Source organism: Osmerus eperlanus, chromosome 1, assembly GCF_963692335.1.
Source record: "Osmerus eperlanus chromosome 1, fOsmEpe2.1, whole genome shotgun sequence".
Classification (NCBI taxonomy): Eukaryota; Metazoa; Chordata; class Actinopteri; order Osmeriformes; family Osmeridae; genus Osmerus; species Osmerus eperlanus.
In genome coordinates, this window is record NC_085018.1 from 3,924,652 (window position 1) to 3,949,408 (window position 24,757).

Sequence of the window (24,757 nt, forward strand, 5' to 3'; positions counted from 1 at the left end):
CGGCCACTTCCACCAGCTCTTCCTGGGGAACCCCGAGGCGTTCCCAGGCCAGCCGAGAGACATAGTCCCTCCAGCGTGTCCTGGGTCTTCCCCGGGGCCTCTTCCCAGTGGGACGTGCCCAGAACACCTCACCAGGGAGGCGTCCAGGAGGCATCCTTATCAGATGCCCGAGCCACCTCAACTGGCCCCTCTCGACGCGGAGGAGCAGCGGTTCTACTCTGAGCCCCTCCTGGATGACCGAGCTTCTCACCCTATCTCTAAGGGAGAGCCTGGACACCCTGCGGAGAAAACTCATTTCGGCCGCTTGTATTCGCAATCTCGTTCTATCGGTCACTACCCACAGTTCGTGACCATAGGTGAGGGTAGGAACGTAGATCGACTGGAAAATAGAGAGCTTCGCCTTTCAACTCAGCTCCTTCTTCACCACGACAGACCGATGCAGAGCCCGCATCACTGCGGACGCCGCACCGATCCGCCTGTCGATCTCACGCTCCATCCTTCCCTCACTCGTGAACAAGACCCCGAGATACTTGAACTCCTCCGCTTGGGACAAGATCTCCTCCCCGACCCGGAGATTGCACTCCACCCTTTTCCGGTCGATAACCATGGCCTCAGATTTGGAGGTGCTGATTCCCATCCCAGCCGCTTCGCATTCGGTTGCGAACAGCTCCAGTGAGAGCTGAAGGTCACGGCCCGATGAAGTCAACAGGACCACATCATCTGCAAAAAGCAGCGACCCGATCCTGAGGTCACCGAACCGGACCCCCTCAACGTCCTGGCTGCGCCTAGAAATTCTGTCCATATAAGTTATGAACAGAATCGGTGACAAAGGGCAGCCTTGGCGGAGTCCAACCCTCACCGGGAATAAGTTCGACTTACTACCGGCAATGCGGACCAAACTCGGGCACCGGTCGTACAGGGACCGAACAGCCCCGATCAGGGAGTCCGGTACCCCGTACTCCCGGAGCACCCCCCACATGAGCCCCCGAGGGACACGGTCGAACGCCTTTTCCAAATCCACAAAACATGTGTAGACTGGTTGGGCGAACTCGCATGCACCCTCCAGAACCCTGCCGAGGGTATAGAGCTGGTCCACAGTTACCGGGTCCGAGGGTTACCGCCGCAACATGCACCGACCGCCTTGCGTCCGCCTCAACAATGGAGGCCCGGAACATGGCCCATTCGGACTCAATGTCCCCGGCCTCCGCCGAGACATGATCGAAGCTCTCCCGGAGGTGGGAGTTGAAGCTCCTTCTGACAGGCGATTCCGCCAGCCGTTCCCAGCAGACCCTCACATTACGTTTGGGCCTGCCAGGCCTGACCGGTGTCTTCCCCCACCATCGTAGCCAACTCACCACCAGGTGGTGATCAGTTGACAGCTCCGCCCCTCTCCTCACCCGAGTGTCCAAGACATTCGGCCTCAGATCCGAAGACACGACTACAAAGTCTATCATCGAACTGAGACCTCGGGTGTCCTGGTGCCAAGTGCACATATGGACACCTTTATGTTTGAACATGGTGTTCGTTATGGACAAGCCGTGTCTAGCACAGAAGTCCAACAACAAAACACCGCTCAGGTTCAGATCGGGGGGGCCGTTCCTCCCAATCACGCCCCTCCAGGTCTCACTGTCGTTGCCCACATGAGCATTGAAGTCCCCCAGGAGGACGAGGGCATCTCCGGGAGGAGCGCTTTCCAGCACCCCTCCCAGAGACTCCAAAAAGGGTGGGTATTCTGCATTGCCGTTTGGTGCGTAAGAACAAACAACAGTGAGGACCCGTCCCCCCACCCGAAGGCGGAGGGAGGCTACCCTCTCGTCCACCGGGGTGAACCCCAACGTACATGCGCCGAACCGAGGGGAAACAAGTATTCCCACCCCAGCTTGACGCCTCTCACCGAGGGCAACTCCAGAGTGGAAGAGAGTCCAGCCCCTCTCAAGGAGACTGGTTCCGGAGCCGATGCTGTGCGTTGAGGCGAGGTCGACTATATCTAGCCGGAACTTCTCTACCTCGCGCACCAGCTCCGGCTCCTTTCCCGCCAGCGAGGTGACGTTCTACGTCCCTAGAGCTAGCTTCTGCAGCCGAGGATCGGACCGCCAAGGCCCCCGCCTTCGGCCGCCGCCCTTCTCACACTGCACCCGACCCCCATGACCCCTCCTGCGGATGGTGAGCCCACTGGAAGGGGGTCCCACGTTGTCTCTTCGGGCTGTGCCCGACCGGGCCCCATGGGAAAAGTCCCGGCCACCAGGCGCTCGCCATCGAGCCCCACCCCGGGCCTGGCTCCAGGGGGGGGGGGGGCCCCGGTGACCCGCTTCCGGGCAGGGGCAATTGAGAACCATTGTTTGTTTTCTTCATGGTAGGTTTTTGAGCCACGCTTTGTCTGGTCCTTCCTCTGGAACCTGTTTGCCTTGGGTGACCCTACCAGGGGCATAAAGCCCCCGACAACATAGCTTCCAGGATCACTAGGACACGCAAACCCCTCCACTGCGGTAAGGTGGTGACTCAGGGAGGGTTTTTTTTGTCTTGTTTTGTCTGTTAATTCAGTGTTCTGCAAAGATTTCCAGGGTTCTCTAACAAGAGAAGTACTTCTAAACATCAGGACTACAACTCCTGTGGATTTATTTCCCACTTTTCTGCTTCCAGCGGCAGAATTAGTGGGAATTATAGTCAAAGCCACCCTCGGCTTTGTCCTAGCAGCGAAGCATCGTAGGAGAGGCAAACGAGCCAGTGCACTGGTGCGACTCCGTCGGCGTGGGGCACGCACAGCGTTACCGGGGATATTTCTCTCCAACGTGCGTTCATTGAGAAACAAACTGGATGAACTTCAGCTACTGGTGTGGAAAAAAACTTCCGTTTTGTGCTTTACGGAGACATGGCTGAGTGAACTGATCCCAGACTCTGCGCTACAGCTAGCAGGTTTCAAACTGCTGAGAGCGGATCGTGACCCTGTGCTCTCTGGCAAAACAAAAGGCGGTGGTATTTGTTTTTACATTAACAGTGGCTGGTGTGAAGATGTGACAGTGATTCTGCAGCACTGTTCTCCTGATCTGGAATCATTTCTTATTAACTGTAGATCTTTTTACTCGCCACAAGAGTTTGCATCATTCATTCTGGTTGGCGTCTACATGCCTCCGCAGGTTAGCTTCAACGAGGCTCAACGTGTGCTCGCCAGCCAGATACTTAGTGTGGAGCATGAAAATCCGGATTCCTTGGTTATTGTGCTAGGCGACTTTAACAAAGGCAATCTCACTCAAAAACTCCCCAAATACAGACAATTCATCAAATGCCCTACCAGAGAAGGAAACACCTTGGATCACTGCTACTTTACAATCAGCAAAGCATACCATGCGGTCCCCCGAGCAGCACTTGTTCACTCTGACCACGCCATGGTCCACCTGATTCCTGCATACAGGCAGAAGCTAAAGCGCTGTAAGCCTGTGTTAGGATAATTTCTTTATCAAGTAATGCGCAGAGTCGTTGGATTCAAAGAAAGTACAATAGTTTAATGCTTGCCGGCAAGGAGACAAAGTCTGATCGCAATACAAAGTTTGTCTAGCTCCCCAGTCTTCAGGTAAGACCATTTATTAGTGAGAAGTCCCCTCCTCAGCATATCAGCTGTCATTGAGTACATGAGAATGTAATTTAAATGATTGACAAATCATTTTAGCATTTAATAATTAATACATTTTAAAAAGCTGTCTAGGAGAGTTCTGACAGCTTGTTGTGACCAACATAAATCACAAATGCAATAAATTGTCCAGTTTCACATATTACACTAAACGTCAAGGTTTTATCTATCCTCTAAACTTTTCAAGTGGCAGTGATTTGAAGGTATTTCAATTAGTGCTGTCAAACGATTAAAATATTTAATCACGATTAATCGCATTAATGTCATAGTTAACTCGCCTGGCAATGTTGCAATCAGCTGTGTGCTTGGCCATCAAGTGGTATTTCAGACTGGACGTGCTGCGATGATAGCTCAGTTCACAACGACAACACAAAGATCAATTTGGTCTTGTCAATGGAACCATTTGACAACTTTTTAAAAGTAACCTTTCCATTCAGAATGTAATTAGCATCCATTTTGGCGTCTCGCGCTCGCTATCCACTCAAAACGTAACGTTAGCCCCACTACTTCTTAGCCGGCTCGCAGGCCTTTAGCCGGCGTGCCTGTTGTTTTGTTTCTGGTCTAGCTAGATTCGGTGTGGTGTTGTAGTTTTTCTAACGTCAGTAGTCGTTGCAACAGCATGTGAAAAAACCTACAAAGTTTGCTAGGCCAAAAAGAACGTTAATCTCGCGATAAAAAAATGAACGCCGTTAAAATGGGTTTGCGTTAACGCCGTTAATAACGCGTTTAACTGACAGCACTAATTTAAATGCTAGTTAGAATGTCCTAATGATAGTTCTATAAACAAATAGCGTTCATAATAGCTCTCAAAAGGTCCTTGCTTGACCTTTCCTAGTTGGAACATAGTTACCAGTTTTCATCTTTTCATGTTAGAATTGTTGACATGCAAAGGGTTTGAAGGTCTTTGCAAATAGACCATAACACAGGTTGACAAAAACCTTTACCAACTTTGAAGTGTTTGTAGTTTTGTCAACCTGGCAGTTCGATTGTTCAACGATAAATTGAAGACTGATATCAGAATTTTTTTTATTGTTGAAATAGTTAGTCTGACGATGCACAACTTATTCCACATTGTTACTCTTTTCCCTGTTAACTTCAACATAGATTCATGCAATCGTTAAAAGCAGCAGCTGTTGTCAATAGGATAAAATTAAAACACGTTTTAAAACAAGTAAAACAAAAGGTATCTAAAAAAATATGCTACATAAAATGGCAATGGCTCCGTTATAGGGTAGCACACACATATATATACACACACACACATAGTATGAGCCAATACTTGAAATGAATTTGCACATCCATAAAAAACATTAGTCTAAAAGGTTTGGCACGATTACATTAACTATCATGTAACTACCATCCAATACCTATGGATTCCAATACCTAAAAACATTGTCGGTAGTGGGACATAGGAATGACTATATAATGAAATGGTAATAAGCGTTAAAAGTGTAGGTTATAACAAATGTTAAAAGGCACATTATGGTGGATCACTGGATGTTGTTAAGGGTTGGTTGAAGGTTGTGTTCCTAAAACAAGATCAATCTTAACATTCCCTTTCCCCTTGAAAGCCCAACCTCCCCCATACCAACTATTAAAATGTGACACGGTCCAGTCAAAAGGGGCTCTTGTCGGCATTCCGTATTGTCCGCTAGAAGCCCAAAACATTGTTTTGGGTTTCATTTTCTGCATTTTACAAAAGTTATAGTGTTGAATAAGCCAGGATCACTAAATACTCATAATTATTTTTCTTCTTGTTTACGCAAGCTTCCAGTTGAGTTGTGGGCACGTCATGCGTGATGTGATTGGATTTGCATCACGGTGTAGCCAGTTTTTCCCTAGGGTACTTATAGCGCGGGGGTAGGCCTACTAGCTGTAATGTTTTGTATGTAGGCTGTGTTTGACTGTACAAAGTAAGATCCCATCCCCCCTCCTAATCAAGTGTTGAAGATTTGGTCACGAGACAAGTACCCTTAAATGTAATGTAAAGTAGTTGTGTCAAATTTCAAGCATGCCTTCTGCGTGTTCGGCGTACATTTTTGTCATATGTTCGTTTTAGTCTACATCCACGGACTAAATAGAATGAATAGGCTAATCTCGGGCATTGTGCACAGGATATTTTTCTTTGTTGGACCTGGTAAACCGTGAATACATCTTTCAGGCTGTTTTCGGAAGATGCGATTTGCACCAACAAATTAACCATGCTGACTTACATACAGTAACTTGAACCATAATTGGGACAAAAATACTGGATGTTAAAACATATCTAGGATAAGTCAAGAATGCAGGATCCTGGAATTTGATTGAGTGTGAATGTTGTTTTCTTTTTCTTTTCTTCACTGCAATGAAATCACCTTCTAATGATTAAGAGAGTTGTGATTGTTTTGTGTTAACCCTTGTGCTGCCTTCAGGCAAGACCCGAAGATAACACAAGGGTTAAGTTGGAAAAGGTCTAAAATCTTTGAAGACGAATATCTGGGCTAGAGCTATCCAGGTTTATCAACATTCAGAAATGCGTATCTTCAACCATTTTCAGATTTTAATGTATGACACATCATTTGAAAGTTTACAACCTGCACTTTCACAATCTGTAAAAACACTAGAAATTACATTGGCAGACAACGCCCCTTTTCACCAGACCGTGTAACAAATGCACCAATAAACCATAAAGTGTGACTACACAACAGTTCCTGACATGTAAGGTTTTTATTAACAAAGTTTCCAGCTTGTTAATAATAATTCAAAATGTGAGGTTGAAAAAGGTGAATTATTAAAGTGTTGACAAATCTTTGCTTGCAACTGTATTTATTATATGTATATATGAATCACTTAAAGTCTCCCCAGTGACAGGATTGTTCTTGTCATAAAAAAAAAACGTTTTACTTCCAAAAAGGGTTGGTCTATTTAGCACACTTCCTTTTATAAACGTTAGGCATTCTTAGCAAAACATAGAAGGCATCGTAAAAATGTTTTACATTGTGTAGCATTTTATGAATTAAACCTTTTGCCACACACGCCTTTTATTCAAACTGGTTCATAAAAAAAATGAATACAACCAAATCCAAATGTGGGTTTCCCCAAACTTAAAATTCAATGTTGTGCTGTCTCAGGAGAGCTCGAAATTTAGAGTTTTCCTGTTCCTATAAAGAAAAGGAAAACAGATTTCAGAGTTGTAATTCATGATCAAAATGTTATAAACTGGATAGTGGATGGTGGTTGGTACATTTTACATTTCTCAGTATTTGTTAGACACATTCGTCCATAAGCTCAGTTGAACAAGTCTGTAAAAACGGGACTCTGTGTTGTTAGACTGGACTCTCTTTTCTTTGTAAAATGACACAATCTTACCTTTACACACATTATGGACATGGCCCATCCAGAGTTACTTTGGGTTGGGTCACTTCCAATAAATATCCCCTTCAAAATAATTGCTAATATTTCTGCTGTATCACAACCAATTGTAAAGCCCTCTGCTACATCAACTCACATTGTAAATACCCAGTTACTGCTAAATATTATCCACATCTGTTGGGTAGTTTTCGGTTGTAGCACATCACCTTATGTTTGTTGTACTGGACTCAGAATCAAATGAAATATTTTTGTTGCTATTTGTAAAAATGTTCTCACTGGTCCAACAAACATAAATGTTCTGAAACTCCTGTAGGAAGCTCTTATCTGAAAGCTCTGGGTGTTTGAATAATAGTTGAATAAAATATAATTAGTTACTTTGACTCACCATTTTGAGATTGCACTCTTGTAGTTCACCAACACGTTGGACAAGATGGTCATTGCTCTCCTTCAGCTTGTGAACTTTGTGATCAGCACGGTTTTTCACAGATACAAGGATCCCTGTGAAGACATGACAGAGTAGATGTCTAATATGTATGTCCAATGAACAATAAATCGTAAATTAAATAAAATTTAAAAATGTAAATATTTTTGTCTCATGTTACAAGTGCTGAAACAAAAGATCCCAGAAATTTGCCATATGCACAAAAAGGTATTTTTCTCATAGATTACTTTGTATATTTATCATACAATGCAGCTCTCATTTTACTTTGAATTCTAGAGACGACAATTATGTATGTTTGAAAAATATTTTTTTTGTAAAATAATCCATTTCATACAGCGTATACACACAATGTTTACAGAATACAGCCCTTACTCAAAAGATCTAACCAATGTCACGATCAAGTGGCAAGTTCAAGGCTCTACTCTGAGGTCAACAACTGGTTTGAACTCAGCATTAGCAAGAAAACGGCACCTAAAATGTTCCATCCTTTTTATATACCTAGACAAATACCTATAGAGTATAGATACAATCAGTCTGATTATTATGCTTTGGAAATTGTGTTTTGTTTGTAAAATATCTTAGAATATTCCTTTTGAGAATTGTACAAATGTGCCAGTGATCACAGTCCATAGATAATAGTTTTGTCCTCACAGTAACTACATTCTTATATATTCTAAAAGTAATAATTGAGCAAAGTTGTGTCCTTAGATGAATGCCAATCAATTTCTCACCATTAACAATCCTTGCAACTCTCCAGAGTCTAAGGAGAATGAGAAGCCCCATCCCGTCAGACACATCCTCATGGGAGATGAACACTATGTCCAGCACAAATGACACTATCACCACCAGCCCATCAAAGATCTCAAACTTGTGCATGAAGAACTCCAGGCGGTAGGCAAAGATCTTCCCAGCTAGCTCCACCATGAAGAAGGTGAGCAGAGCCAGACTCAAGTAGTGAAATACCTGATAAACAGTTGTTTTGTTGTTTTACTGGAGTAAAGTTCATTTTTCAAGTTAAAGTTATCAAACTTAAATCACATGTAATGAAATATGGCAATCAGACATTCTTAGTGTGGGAATTAATAATATTAAGTTATACAATAGCCATGAAGTACAATTATTGATTTATTAGATTTGGAAAAAAATTGCTTTCTCTTCTTACCTCAGGGGCTAAGTGCCCATGTTCCAATCTGATGATTGATAAGTCAATCAGCAGTTCGGCCATGACAAAGATTGCATCCAGGATGACAAGGCACACCACAACTATCTGTGAAATAACAGTGGCTTTAAAATGTCAAATAAAGGAAATTCATAATGTTGAAACTTTTCTCAATTTTTTGAGATCCAAAGTAACCATAGAGATGCTAAAATATGAATTACTTTATAAAGTGAGTATACAAGATTACTTGGGGATTCGAATGTCCATGTTAATATAAATACTTTTACCACAAAGAAAATCTACATGTAAAATTTAAATCATTATGATAAAGTAGATCTGAAGATGGTAACAAATGTCCGTGATGAGTTGTGGATATTTAAATATATAGTATTTCTTTGTCATTCTACGAAAATGTTAGTTGAGGAAGAAAAACTATACCAACTGATAGGTTAGAAATGGAGAAGGGTGTAACTAAGCTAACCATTTGAAACCAATTAAGCCAAGAGAAAAATATATATTTTTATTTAAAGTTACAAGCCTATCTTTATTTTTAAGCTAAATTGAATGTCTAAGACTAGCCCAATAAATTACCGTGAAAACCTTAAAGGGGTGATTGACTGTGTTTTTTGGGTATTTCACACTGTTCCTTAAGGTCTCCGAATAGGGTATGTAACATTGGTTTGGCTGAAAATGGCCCGGGTGCTGTTCTATGCCCCCTGATACATCCTCTGGAATATTCCCGGGAAAAAACGCTAGGTTTTATCCTTTTATGGTATGCTAATGTAACAGATATGAATAATCATTTGTTTTTCACATAAAATCCCTCTCCATTTTATTGCCATTATTGTACTGCTGTTTGTTTTATTTAATTATACGTTTTGTGTATACTTTAAAGAGCTTTATAGAATGTATTTTGGCGTTCTGTCGATGACGTCATCGGGGTGCGTGGTGCGATCTTGCCTCAGTCTGTGCGGAGACTTTCTGAGGTGAGGCGTGCTCTGGAGCGCAACTGTGGGAAAAATTATAATTGTATTGTTTGAAAAGGTCACAAATCTGTTTGGTTGATAGTTACATTTTGTTTAGTGCTGTTGAAATGTTATTGTTGTTGAAGGGACTGTAGACGGGAATATAATGCAATGTGGATGAGTACTTTTTGGTGGGCTAGCTGGACCTTGAACTAGATTAACTGCACGGAGCGTCTGTGTGTAACGTTACTCTTCTCTTTGTTCTCCCCTCCCCCTCTTGCATTTAGCTAGCTGCGTTGGAGAAGCCTGCTCATTGTGCCACATTTTGTATTTTGTATTTATGTCCAGGTAATGTCACTTTTGTATGTAATGCTGTATATCTTGTTACATTTTGCTAATCTGTTATTGGTAATGGTTAGCCTCAGTCTGTGCGGAGACTTTCTGAGCTAGCTGCGTTGGAGAAGCCTGCTCATTGTGCCACATTTTGTATTTCTGTCCAGACTTTTTGAGGGTACAAATAAACTCTCACACCGCCAGAGAAGTTGTCTGTACAATCATTCACAACGCAAGTGTCAGACGGTAAAGGCGGGTTACACTCATGAATATATAGATGAGCTGTGCGCTGATTGGTTGGTTTACAACGAGTGAAGCTGTGGAGCAAAGACGCAACACGGCCAACACTCACTGAAACAACGAAGGTGGAGACTTGAAACAAAAACGTACGAATAAATCAATTGTGTCTACACAACACTGTTTTCAACAGATTGACTAGATATCATCTGTTGTGGAAGTAAACTGGATCGACTTAGGTGGGTAGAACGTTACAGCTTAGCAACCAAACTATATCGTGATTCAACTCAACTTCAGTTAGCTAGATAATAAAGAATGTATAATACATTATAACACATATTCTAGAACTGTAATCACCAGCTGCATATCAGGCACGGCACTAACTATAATCCCAGTTATTAATATGTGTGGCATTTTAATCACTGAATGCATCACGGGCACTGTGCACGAGTGCATATAACAACAGGATTTATGAAGGATGCATGTCTTAAAGTTATGTATTGTGCTTATTAAAGTTATGTCTTATGAAACTTAGAAGTGTGCTCAGGCTTAAACATAGGGTCTCACACTGAGTGTGGGAAGCAGGCTGTTCTTTGTGTCTCTATCTCTTCATTTTCAGAAACAACCTTGAATCTGGGTGGAGATGGCACCCGAGCAGGTGGGACGCGGAGGCAAGAACAACTCCCTGACGCACGAGAGAACAAGCTCAACCCTTTTTTGATACTTGTGTTTTCAATTGCATTGTATATTATATGCTGGGGCAGGGAAAGATAGCCAGTTGGACTTCGTGAACCAGCCCAAACTCTGTTGCGGGTAGGGAAACTTAGACAACCCCAGAGCTCTGTACTTGTTGATTTCCAACTGCTGCATTAAAGCTGATATTATCGGACCTCTGCGACTCCAGACCACTCTTTCTAGAACACAGATTTGTGTCATTGGATACCATCATTACATATTGGAATAGACACATAGAATAAGAATCCTTCAATAAAAAATAACCTGACAAAGATCTGGACAAACATGCATCGTGAATTGTAGATTTACATGTACGGGTTATTTATTCGAATGAAACACAGTCAGGAACATGAAATAACGTTAGCCCCATTGCCAATAAACTAAATCATCACACATTCTACCTATGCTCTTGCGTTAGCAAGCTAAACTAGTTTACATATGGAACGCCAACTGTGCCAAAACGTCTGAATTCTCGTTCGTGTACAGACGTTACATTTGAATTTGGCCGTTTTTGACGTCTGTACACGTTTTGACGTCTGTACACGGCCGTTTTTGACGTCTGTACACGTTTGGACCATCTATGCTTCCATGCTATTGGTTGGGACCAACATAGCCACCCCCCATTTTGACCTAGGCTGTGTCTACTACCGCGCACTTGTGCACTTCGAGCACTGACTTTCAGTGCTTAGGGCACTTACACTGACAGAACCAGCAGAATTCAGTGCACTGAAAGTACCCGGATGACGCACTGCAAATGGTGTACAGTGTACAACGATGGACACTACTCGCCCTAAACGGGCGCCATATTGGCTACGTAGCGGAAGAGGAGGAGCCCTTTCGGCAGCTTTTAATTTCATTTCTAAAATAATGGCGGACGAAATGACTCACGAGCAGATTCGCCTTAGATCAAAAATTGACGTCTGTACACGTTAAAATGTAACGTCTGTACACAAACGAGAATTCAGACGTTTTGGCACAGTTGGCGTTCCATACTTACATGCCTACATGTAAGTAGGCTAGGCTCTAGGTGTTTTCGCTATCTAGCTGTTCTTGCATTCCTTGCATATCAGCGTTAATAAAAAACAGATGAGCTAGAGTCTAGCTAACATTGACTCGACGGGCATGGCTGATGTTTGTCTATACCACAGCTCTAAGTACATTATATACGTGTGAAATGAGTTCCTGAAAGCATGTGCAAAGCGCTAAAACTTTGTCGCACTGAAATGTGGAGTTAGACCGAAGAACAGTTTCTCTTCCGTTTTCAGATCAGGTTTTAATGGGCGGAGCCAAAAATTGCCCTATCTACGTCATTTCGCCCCATCTACGTCAGATCACTGAATGGCTCCTCCTGCTGTACTGTTATTGTAGCTTACATCAGCTAGCTAGCTAGCTTCAGGATGTCTCCCACCACCCGCAACTGCATCTTCCCTGGATGCAAGAACTCCAGCTGCGCTGCAACGCCATTTAAGTTCCCTGTTGATAATGAAAGGAAAAATAGGTGGATAGATTTTGTGAAGAGCCACGCTCATGGAAAGCTTCGGTTAAACTCCCAACAGCCGCCTCTGCGCCACTGAACATTTCACGGCGGACAGTTTTAACATGGACCAGAGACAGACGGGGTTCACCAACACACGGCTTCCCTTGCAGCGCGGAGCCGTACCGAGCATCGCCCCCCCGGCCGTTCATCCTCCGGTCGCACCTTCCCACCGCCGCCAGCAGTTCATCACTCATTTCTGTGTGCTTGTTATAATTGTACTAGATAACTTTTCCAGAGGTATCTCTGCTATAATTAGTGCAAACCGCTAACTTGATATTAGGCTACTCGGTGTAGAATGATGGTATTTTGGTGAAATGGTAGCTAATGTGCTAGAAGTAGTTGGAGAGCTCACTGTCTGCTGTCTCTGCTGTAAATGTTTACTCCTGTGTTACAGCTCAGGGGAATATTTCATTTATATGCATCTGTATGTTTCACTCATTGAACAAATATATTATAATTCTATACTGTTTTGTTCGGCTTGACGTAGTGTCCATTATCTGGGTCGTAGGTAGCTTACTTGAGAGAGGCGGCGCCTTCCAGCGAGGGGGCCGAGCTTCAGCTCCTTCAGGCGACATGCCCCCCCAGTCTCGAACAGAGAAGACTGCTGATTTTCTTACAATTTCAAAGCCTAATTTAACATACTTGTCTGTGTTTTTTTCATTCGAATTTGGATGGGTAGTTAATAACACATTATTCTGTGGTGTGGTGAACTTGAAACTCGTTTTTAATTCCACTTTACAGGATCTTTAATCAGGGCCGGAGTGGGGGCACTTTTTTTTGTATACCAAACAGGGCCGGATGCAGCCTGCTTTGACTGGGGGTGCAGTGAACTTTTCTGGGGGGTATCATGATTGCAGAAAGGGATCGTGTTATTTTTTATATTGATACGTTGTAAACATTCGGAGCCCCAATTTAGGACGTATGGGTTTGATGTGATGCAAGATATGGACTTCTACACTTAATCCGAGGGCGCATAGCGCGCGAGCGAAATTATTTGGCCATTATTTGAGCGCAAAATAGTTTTTTGAGCTTTATGTAAAATAAACAGACGTTTTTCAATTGATAAAACCTTGTCTAGTGATGCCATCACTATGGCCCTGCTCCCATCCATCCTCCCTGACGCGTATCGTTACGGTAGGGCCGCCCATCCCAGCTATCGGTAGCCGATCTGAGAAAACTTTTTGGAAAAGTCGGGCTATGGACCCAACCAATTCTATTTGGATGGGAGAACTCCCTCACATGGTACAACCCATGCAGAGGCTGAGGTGTCAGAATGCGGAACGTGCGTAGCCTACTTTAAGAGAAGATAGACTAACGTGACAAATGTCAACAACAAAAAGAATCCTCGACCGGCACATTAGTGAAGCGGCCCACCGGCCCAAAAGTGAAGCGGCCCACCGGGAACTCTCCCGATTACCCACCCCGGCCCTGTCTTTAATCCATTCCGAACAGGTAGACTAATCCACAACATGTATGTGTGTAGCCTTCTTCGTGGATCTTGATTGGAAGGTCACAGACCATACAGCGCAGATGAAATGATTCAGACTACAGCGTTTAGGCCTATATATTAAACAATATGAAATTTAGTCTTTGGTGTTTTAAAATTTATTTCGGATTATTCCAACGGCAGAATACGAGGCGCAGGGAACTTAGATGTGCGTAAACGCGCATAAACGCTATTTAGAGGTGGATAAATTTACCTTACACCGTTTACCTCACAATTTACCGAGGTCACTTCTCCACCGTGCAGGGCTCTAGTCTAAGATCAAATGGTCGTATTTGGCATTGTTACTGACAATCATCGCTTCCAGAAAACTTTGAATTAGCCATTAACCCCTAAATAAATGTCAAGCTTATTTACGTTTTTTGTGGGCATATTTTCAGTTAGCAGATGGTACTGTACTGTTTCAATCGCGATTCCGGATGGAATCGCGGATCGTTGCCGGTGACAACGTTGTTACTTAGAATAGCTTGTTTCAAAGGTTGTTCTTAATGAATGAATATCACTACTGTACAAGGGAAAAACTTAAGGTGTCATATAGGCGTTGACGTTTAAGTCATATAGGTTAGGTTCATTCTACATTTACATTTAGTCATTTAGCAGACGCCCGTATCCAGAGCGACATACAGTAAGTACAGGGACATGCTACTAGGGCTGTCCCCGAGTAAGATTTTCTTTGGTCGACCAAGACTCAACTAAACACTTCTGAAAATCGACTAATGTTTTTTTTCTATAAATGTCACAATGTTTTTCATCAAACCCTTTTGTGTGATGTTTTACCTCAATGTTTTAAGAGATAATATGAAAGAAATACAAACGTAAGAAGGAAGATTGATAACTAGACAAACATAAATGTACAAACATTTTCCCGATCTGACTCAATGTAGCTGCTGGACATACCAGATTCAGCCACTATAAAATAAGCTAATTACTAATAATAAGTCTTGTGTCACCAGTCCTGTTGTTACCGAATGCCGATATAATACAACATGCCTGATTGGTTATTATGTAATATCTCTTACAATGTACTACAAATTAAAAATATTGTTTGTTTAACATGCAAATCATCAGAGCGCGCTTATCACTGCCTGAAAACTTGCAGCATGCGAACTTAGAAGCTGAGTGGGGAATGGCGCAACAGAGAAAGATTTTGTTGTCTTGGCGGAGAAGATAATGTCATTCGATTTGGAAGTGATTCTTGGAATAGGCATATTCATTTTTCAACCCAGCGCGTTAGCATGAGCGAAGTAGGGCTAGGCCAACTTACGTTTTGGTAGGCTACATCATATTCGACGTCGAACTATGAAAAATAAACCGTTGTTGGCAGAGTTTTCATTCAACGTTTTTCGAGTCACCCGGTACTTTGTAAATGTAAATATACTTTAATGGAATGCTGCCATACCACAGATTTCTTTGCCATTTTAGGCTGCAAGGTGAACCACGAAAAGTCTTTAGAAAATGATTCCCTCTCCACAGTCTGGCATCTACACAATCTTTAGCTCATAAAAAAGAAAGATTTGTGCTAAGCTACCAAAAAAAAGTTTGTCGCTGAAATTCCAGTCGATTATCGTTGCGTCTATGTTTTATGCAGAACTAGTTTCTTCAGAGCGTAATAGGATTTTGGTGGCACGGTTCGACACGTGATCGTTCTACACCAATAAGGTAGCTGCTTTTTGTCAACATGGATGGATAGGTTTGGCAAATAGAGGATGGGACCTAGCCTGGCTCTGCCCTCCTACGTACGTAATTTATTTGCTTCTGTACATAGGTCTGGCCATGAGGTACGTAAGTCAGATTCTTCAGGTTGATTTTCTACTGGCGAATCAGCGAACAGAGGGAGTGGCTGAGAACGAAGACGTTGATGTTGTGCGCTAGTTTGTGTTGTAGTTCCGTAATGGCGGTGGAGAAAGATGCGAGCAAAGCCATTTCGGTCTGTTGTGGCAACGCTGCCGAATATCCAACAGCTAAAGCCGGAGCAAGAACAAGTTTTGCTGAGTTTTGTTGGTGGCCGTGATGTTGTGGCCCTCCTCCCCACGGGGTTCGGGAACAGTTTGATTTTCCAGCTACGACAGCTAGCTCTGTTACAGTAGTGGTGAAGGAATTGGCTAAGGCGAATGCTAGCGATTGGTTATGGCAGATCAGAGTGGCTCTGGGCAGATCCAATAGTTTTAATCTTCAACAGAGTACCCACCTACAAGAAAGTCAACGCTTGTCAATGGAGCGAGGCCAGACTCTCTGTACAAATGAAATGTACGAGAGTCTGGTTAGGACCAGGCTAGATGGGACCTTGCACGTAACAGAAATTCGGCCCCTGACAGTGTTTTGCATGTGATACACTGCGGCTGCAAAAGTGTGTGTGAGACAGGCAGATGTTCATGTTTTTCTGCAGGACTGTGTTGCACAGACTTATGTCGTTGTTGTAATTGTGCCAACACAAAAGAAACTGAGGAACTGGAAGATAACTGTCCTGACACTAACAGTGAGGACTGAGTGTCCTTAATCTGTTATTCCTTATTCTGTTTTGTACAGTTTTATATATCATATTTCATATTTTTCATTACGATTGTTTTTATGGTTGATCAGTGTTTTCATTTGTGGAAGAATGAATGAATGAATGTTATAACAACGACATAAGTCTGTCCCCCCCAGGTTAATGTAATAGCCTAGTTCAATAACTAATGTAATATTGCACATATTTTCGTACTATTTCCCCTAAAGCAATAAGGTTAGGCTACTTAGAGACCTTCCACTCATAAAGTATGTTCTAAATGGCATAAATGCTGCCAATTATTAATTGACGTATTAATAATTGACGTTGGTCAGTAGCCTAGCCTATCGATTAAGGTACTCGAAAGCATGTACACTGTCTGCTTCATTTGAGCTTGATAGGCTAAGCATTCTGTAGCAAATAATAACAATAAACCCACTATTTATTAATTAAAACTACTTCTGCATAGTAATGCACCGAAAATACAAACGTAAGCAAAGACAGCAATCGCTATCGAATCAACAGACGTGCAATTTAGCTAGCAGGGGAATAATACAAACAACGAAGATCACCAGTTAACTTAATTTAAATTAGCAAGAATATAGACTAATACAATAACAGGCTTAAATTAACTGACAAGTTAGCTATACAGCTTCTCAAAGACGCACAATCTCAACTGCGGTGTGAAGCGTGTATCCATGCTATTCTCCGACATGCACTCTAACAATCACATAGACATCCTAAAGTTTTGTACAGCCCTATTTCTGATACCATGGCGGCAGAAATTTAGTCGTGGCGGGCTGCCACGGCAAAATAAACATAGAGGAAACACTGTAACGTGCAAAGTCCCATCCTCTATTTGACAACCATATCCATCCATGTTGACAAAAAGCAGCTACCTTATTGGTGTAGAAGGATCACGTGTCGAACCGTGCCACCAAAATCCTATTACGCTCTGAAGAAACTAGTTCTGCATAAAACATAGACACATTGACAATCGACTGGAATTTCAGCGACAAACTTTTTTTTGGTAGCTTAGCAGGACTCGTTCTTTTTTATGAGCTAAAGATTGTGTAGATGCCAGACTGTGGAGCGGGTTGAAACGATAACAGGGTTCACCTTACGGCCTATTTTGACTAATAACACCGACAAAGTAGGCTATGGCAGAGTTTGTAGTTCGGCAGCCAATTGTGCTCGTGCCGTGTGCAAAAAAACAAACCAAAACAAAGCGCGGATTAAGGAAAGGGAAAACATTTCAACACCTTTTCTTTTATATAATATATTTTTAGAGTTGCTTTATTTGTCTTAAATAATATAATCTACAATTTCTGTAGAACATTTCGTTAATTCAGCAATGATGACACAAGCGGGAATCAGATCTCACACTGCCAGACAGCAGCTCGACTAAAAAAATCTTAGTCGACCAAGAGCATATCGACCAGAAAATCGACTAGTCGACTGAGTGGGGACAGCCCTACATGCTACACTTCACTTTTTTTACATTTTGAATTGTACATGAGCAGCAACAAATGTAGGCTATGCTTTTAAATCTATACAATCTTCATAAATAATAAGTAGGCATTTTTATATAAAATATACAGAAATATCAGTTGTAAAAATTACAGTTAATAAACGGACCCATCTGCAACCGATGCAAGCAAGCACACCCTACAATTTCCCCAGAAATTGAACCCTCTCTAGTTGTATTCATACAATGCAATATCCTTTTGCAAAAGCCATTCTGAAAGTCCTTTGTTAAATGTATCTACAGGATTTGTTATAACTTCTTTGATCTCAATAGCTTTTGTTCTTTACTCTGTCCCAGTTTGGCATCAAACTGCTCAAATTATGTTTAGGTTGGGACACTGAGGTGTCTAGTAGGAAGTAATTGTACCGTAGCTTGAATATTAGAATATCTATAATCGGTCTTGGTGGTGATGTGTTTATGTAGCAATGAATGTTACCTGGAAATGATTGGAGCTGTACAGTCTTCGCATTGAATCTTGGAAGGTAAGTCCTTGAAATGGTCCCGTAGCTGTGCCCAGCTCCTCACTGGCCTCATGCAGTTCTTCATGCCAGTTCACACCATGATCATCGCCCACAGCTGTAAAATGTCTCAGGAACCGTGTCATAGTGCTGTGTAAAAAAAAAAAAAAGTTACAGAGAAGCGCGCAAAGTGACGCTGCTTAGAACCCTTATTCACCCCTAAGATGTGGTCTCGTGCCACTTAAGAGCTGAGCTCAAAGCACATATGACAGGGAAAAACTCAAAATTGCACAGATTATGTTTTACTACAAAATCTATCTTTACAGGAAGTGTCCGTCGTTATTATTTACAAAAGTGTAAGGAAAAACAAAAATATTTCTCAGTAGAACGTTCAGATTCCTATGCATTCCTATGGGAAGGGCGTACAAGAATACAGGATCTTGATATCACAGCCTGGAAACATAGTTAACTACTTGTTACCACCCTGGCTTTTGTCTGTGGCGTTTCTACCGCTATTTTGTCGTTTTAGGTAGCTAACTATCGCCCAGAAGTTAATGAGCTACTAAACTGATGTTCTTCTATAGGTAATCGCCGCCGGGTTTCTGACGTTAGTGACATTTGTGACCTTTGTGACTGTGGCTAGTTGACCACACTGTTGCCACTGTTGGCTTCACTTTTCTCCACAAAACTTAAATGATGCCTAAACTGAGCAACGGTATCTTCCATCCAATACAAGCAACGCTTTTGGGACCAAGACGAACATTTTGACACCAACATTGTCTATGTAGTGCAGTTTTTTTTTAAGGGTCTGAAAATAATAATAAAATAATATACAGTACTGTATATACGAGAGAGAATATGTGACACAATCTGATAAAAAAGGGATGTTGTCGGCCAAAGTTATTTCTCAATTTTTTACAGATTGTGAAAGTGCAGATTGTAAGCTTTTATATTATGTTTCATACATTGAAATCTGAAAATAGTTGAAGATATGCGTATCTGAATGTTGGTAAACCTGGAACGTTCTAGCCCAGATATTTGGCTTCAAATATTTTAGACCTTTTCACGCCTTAGAGAGGTATGATAGTTTTGTGTTAATCATTAGATGCGTCGAGCGCCGGTTATTTCATCGCAGTGAAGAAAAGAAAAAGAAAACAACATTCAGTCAGGTGGCTGAGCGGTTAGGGAAGCGGGCTAGTAATCTGAAGGTTGCCAGTTTGATTTCCGTCCGTGTCAAATGACGTTGTGTCCTTGGGCAAGGCACTTCACCCTACTTGCCTCTGGGAGAATGTCCCTGTACTTACTGTAAGTCGCTCTGGATAAGAGCGTCTGCTAAATGACTAAATGTAAACATTCGCACTCAATCAAATTTCCAGGGTCCTGTATTCTTGATTTATCCTAGATATGTTTTATCACCTGGTATTTTTGTACTGACTACATTGCACTGTACCTGGCCCAATTATGGTTCAAGTTAAGATGTGTTAAGTCAGCATGGTTAAGTTGTTGAAAACAACCGAAAACAGCCTGAAAGATGTATTCACGGTTTACCAGGTCCAACAAAGAAAAATATCCTGTGCACAATGCCCGAGATTAGCCTATTCATTCTATTTAGTCCATGGATGTAGGCTAAAACAAATGACAAAAATGTACGCCGAACACGCAGAAGGCATGCTTGAAAGTTGACATAACTACTTGTGAAACATTATATTTAAGGGTACTTGACTCGTGACCAAATCTGCCGATTCACTACTTGATTAGGAGGGGGGATGGGATCTTACTTTGTACAGACAAACACAGCCTACATACAAAACATGACAGCTAGTAGGCCTACCCCACTGCGCTATAAGTAGCCTACGGAAATCCAATCACATCACGCATGACGTGCCCACAACTCAACTGAAAGCTTAGGTAAACCAGAACAAATTAGTATTTAGTGATCCTAAACCTGTTGTTTATTAGATTTGAGTGACTTATTCAATACATTAACTTCTGTAATATGCATGAAAATGTAAACTGTAAAAAAAAAAACTTTTCGGCTTCAAGCGGGCAATAGAGAATGCCGACAATGCATGCCTTTTCACTGGACCGTGTCACATATTGCCGAAGGCAAACACACCAATTAAAAGAAAAGCTCTAAATACAGGCAACACTTAAGCTTTAAATCTAAGATTAATTAATTTCTTATTTTCAATTAGAAATCCTCTGCCCTTTTAACTGTTAGACAACTAATTACGAGAAAAAAATTATAACTGATTCATTAATTCCAAATGTACTTGCATGACTTTGAAAAAGGCAAGGAAATGTCCGTCATAATGCTGAGTGCATCACCTCAATGACATGCACTATCCTCAAAGAGCAGCACAAAGGTAATTATGGACTTAATTTTGCCTCGGAGACAAACCTTTAAACCTGTATTCCTAACACACTACAGTTATTTTGCTGTATGAACATTAGCAAGGATTTAGTTATATTGACCACTTTAGGTTTGGTTATGTGAGACAAACAAATAATTTGACAGATGTCTGTATCCATTGAAGTAGTATGACTACAATGTAATTGTGTGCCCTAATTCCAACTCACATCGTCTTTTACCTTTAACCAGCCAGCATGCTCAGTTCTGTCTCGTTCCGTTTCTCTGCTTAGCCTGCTTGCCATTCTATGCAATTTTTTCAGAAAGCTGATGAAAGATCCCCTGCATACAGATAGGTCAGGCCTCTGGTTTAAAAACATATTCAAAGCCAAGTCTAAGTTGATGTAGCTGGGAAATTGAGAGGGTCATGCACACATAAACCTAAACATGAGATGAAGCAATGGTTTTTCACAGACGGCACCAACTACAACACAGACTAGGAAATAGGAAATATAATTGTACTTTATTTTACTTTGAGCCTGCTTAAGATGTTCCCCTCTTAGAACATGCATTCAATTGCTTTTACTTGATTTCATGGCACCTTTCCTGTATATCTAGATTGGAAGAGAGACACTTGCCTGATTTAGCACTGACATACATCACTTAGAGGCCAGTCAAAGTTAGCAATCACTGGGGTAATTCCTCTCACTTTAATAGTTAGACTGCAACTAACTATTAAAGTATGTTGTATGTTGCCAAACTGCGTTTGGCAACATACAACTTCCTTTTGTTGGTGGGTTTTGTTAGCATATTTCATGCATTTGTAATCCTAATCATAAGGAGAAGTGTAGATTGTACAATACCTTGCAATATTTGCCAAATCATTCTGACTTGCAAAGTTATGCTAAACCTAAAAGACCAGAATGTATATAGGTAAAAAGAAATTGTGACTGTATGGCCAATTGCTAAATGGGTGCTTCATAAACAGTAGTTTAACCCCACATGACAGGATGCTGGATTTGTGAGGATGTTTAGTCAATGTTTTGTAATTCACTTTAAAAAAATAAGTGAACTTTCTTATTTAGATAAGTATTCATGACCCTGCAAACTGAGTTTAACTGCATCATCCTTGAGATGTCTCAAGAACTTGATTTGAGTCAACGGTGGCATAACATTTGCCGATTAGACAAATTACATATCTAAAAAGACACAAACCTGTCTGTACAAGATTTGACAGTTACTAAAACCCAGAACCACCCCCAAAAAGATCTTAAGGTTACAGGTAACCGACCTGACCTTGAGAGCATTTGCAAGAAATAATAAGAAAAATGTCCCAAACTCAGGAGCTCATAGAGGCTTACAAGAAGACTCCAAGATACTTTCAGAGAAAGTATTGAAAAAAAGGATCTGAATATGAAAGTAAGATATTTCTCTTAGTAAAATTCTAAACATTTATAAAATAATTTGTCCTTATGTATTGTAGATTTTTTTGCAAATAGACATGAAATATATTTTATAGTTAATCTACTCAGCAAAATGTGAAGGGGCCAAAAAAAGTTCCCAAGGCACTATAGATGTGTCACAGAATATTTCAAGTCATATTATTTAATAGTCTACAGTACACAAATGATCCTATCCCATTTATCTAAGGGTTGCACACATTTTTATAATTAATCATTTGTGCTTTTTGAAAGCATATAATAAACGTAATGATTTAACAGCTTCAACCACGTTGTGAGTGGCGCTCATATGATTCATAACGTCTAACAGATGATAATTCTAGCATTCAGGTTAAATTGACAAGAAAAGGTTCACCAACAAGTTATTATTGTCAAACCAGTCAAGGCCTGTATAAATCCGGAGTGTTCCAGTGTTTTCAACCGAGACTGATTGTGCTTTGAGACGTGTATGTGTTTTGGTCTTATGGTAGCTGGATCCTTCCTCCCCTATCACCGAAATTAATTTCCCTTTGTAAAAATGGAAACAGAAACAGTAATATTTGAATATTCTACTGCATTTTCTACACTGTAAATCACTCTTTTTGAGTATTCTATTTGAATAATGAGTTATATTCATGTTGTATGCTTTATTGCATGTTTGCAAGAGGCAAATACAGTGATATACCAGCGAGTTATGTCGTTCACTAACGTCAGGAGAACTCACCTTTGTAAGACAACAAAAGTTGCGACCCGTTAGAGTAACCGACTTTAAATTAAAAGAAGAAAGCGATGAATATAAGGTTACCTGAGTAGACAACTTTAGATCCCGGTCAGACGAAAAAAGATTGGATAGTCCACTTCTTTAGATTGGCGAGAACGGCTTTTAAATTGGCATATCAAAGGTACTTCTACCTGCAAATGTATTTAGCACTTTTGGATTGGAGTTAACAAGAATGGTTAAATATCCTCCTTGGCCACGGGACCCAGGCTCCGCCTGCATGTGCAAGCCCTTTCCTAGAGGAAGCGTGTGACCAATTTGCAGCCTGAAATGTTTCTTTTGACTGTCCGTACTTCGTTGGGAAGTACAGTTTAACCGATGTAAAAATCTGGACAACTGTTGATGCTCACGTACTTGAAGAATACATCGTTTCTTGCAGTGGCGGTTCAAAATTATCCAACATACTTCTTCATTGAACGCTGAATGCACAGTAGCCTGTTACTTTCAGCCTTTCGGTACCAGACCGTTACAGTTAGTTTGAAGTTAAGATATTCACACAGCCAGTGTTAACTACATGTTCGCTAGGGGTGGGGCCAGTAGCGGTTCTAGGCACGGGCGAACCGGGCAGCCGCCCCCCAGCCGTGTACTACACGGTCGTTTTTAACGTCTGTACACGTTTAAAATTGGGTGCTACCACTTCATTTGTTTCTAAGGGGAAACCAGATAACGATCATTGCAAGAGAGAAAACCTGTCCACACTCAACCAATCTTGATTGGATTAAGGTTAAGAAATAGGCTAATATAAATTGGCAGTGACATTATCAACAACTGTAGGCTACTTTGTAAGCTACTGAAAAAATAATTACGTTTGTATACTATATCATATTCACATTTCGAAAAAGGTATACATTTAAGTTTGTTAAAATGCCCACGAGATGGCAGTGTGAGTGCACAAATAATAAGGGCAGAGCCTCTGGTCAATGTGATGGATATACCCAAGGATAAATTGTGGCGCAACAGCAAGCAAAATAACATTACAATAAAACAGGTTAGGAATACACAGGGTTGAAGACAGCTGGACAGTACACAGAGTAGCCTTATTCAAGAAATAAAACACGTAATACCCATGGCAATATACAAGTAATATCCAACACAGGGAATGTACAAAATACTTTTAATGTAATTGAGAGTAAATGAAAATGTACAGGGTCTGTTTTTTTCCCCCAGGATAAGGATGGGAACCTATCTGGGGGGTATTCGTCGTAGCTCGCTAAGCGGTTTAGCGAGCTAATTTTCAGGCTAAGATAAAAAACACCCCTCTTTTTGGTTCGTGGAAGCAACTTTCGATAAATCACCATAGTAACATATCAATTAGCACTAACCTGCTCCAGAGCAGGCAAACGTAAGTGTAGCTGGATAAGCTTGCCACACCCCCGGAAAATAACATGGCAGCTCCCTTTTTGAGAGACCCAGTTGACCAAGGAGCTATATTCTAGTTCGATTACCTTTCCATACCAATAGAGTTCTTCGCGATCGCCAAGATCCTTTATTTCACACAGATGAGTTCTTGTTTGAGCGATATCGATTCAGCCGACAAGGACTCATTTATTTGCAAGACCTTCTCGGGCCGTACATTGCAAGTATCACACGCCGCAGCAAGCTTTATGCGTTATTATGAGTTTATGCTGCTGTATGTGAATATGTAACGCTATGTTTTAGGAAATGTCTTGTCTTATCTGTTGTGCCTGTGCTTTTTATGTTTCACTGTGGGAGAGTGGGAAACGTCATATCGATTCCTTTTTATGTCTTGACGTGAAGAAATTGACAATAAAGCATCTTGAAACTTTAACTGTGCTTCAGACTCTGCATAGCCTTGAGGTTTTTTACGTCA

General features: G+C 41.5%; 1 protein-coding gene across 1 annotated transcript; it reads right to left on the reverse strand.

The window, feature by feature from the left end:
• Positions 1–6,374: 6,374 nt before the first annotated feature.
• hvcn1 (hydrogen voltage-gated channel 1) lies at positions 6,375–23,442 on the reverse strand. Its single transcript, XM_062449465.1, has 6 exons — positions 22,954–23,442; positions 18,338–18,509; positions 8,581–8,685; positions 8,150–8,381; positions 7,362–7,474; positions 6,375–6,765 (listed from the first exon to the last, which is right to left on the reverse strand). The coding sequence occupies exons 2-6, from the start codon at positions 18,503–18,505 to the stop codon at positions 6,709–6,711; spliced, it is 675 nt and encodes a 224-aa protein (XP_062305449.1). The 5' UTR covers positions 18,506–18,509; positions 22,954–23,442; the 3' UTR covers positions 6,375–6,708.
• Positions 23,443–24,757: the final 1,315 nt, after the last annotated feature.

Coding starts and splice junctions, on each gene's coding strand:
- hvcn1 (XM_062449465.1), bottom strand. CDS start 18,505: ATGACACGGTTCCTGAGACATTTTACAGCTGTGGGCGATGATCATGGT. Junction 8,382..8,580: donor ATGGGCACTTAGCCCCTGAG/GTAAGAAGAGAA, acceptor ACTGTTTATCAG/GTATTTCACTACTTGAGTCT. Junction 6,766..7,361: donor AAGAGTGCAATCTCAAAATG/GTGAGTCAAAGT, acceptor TTTTCTTTATAG/GAACAGGAAAACTCTAAATT.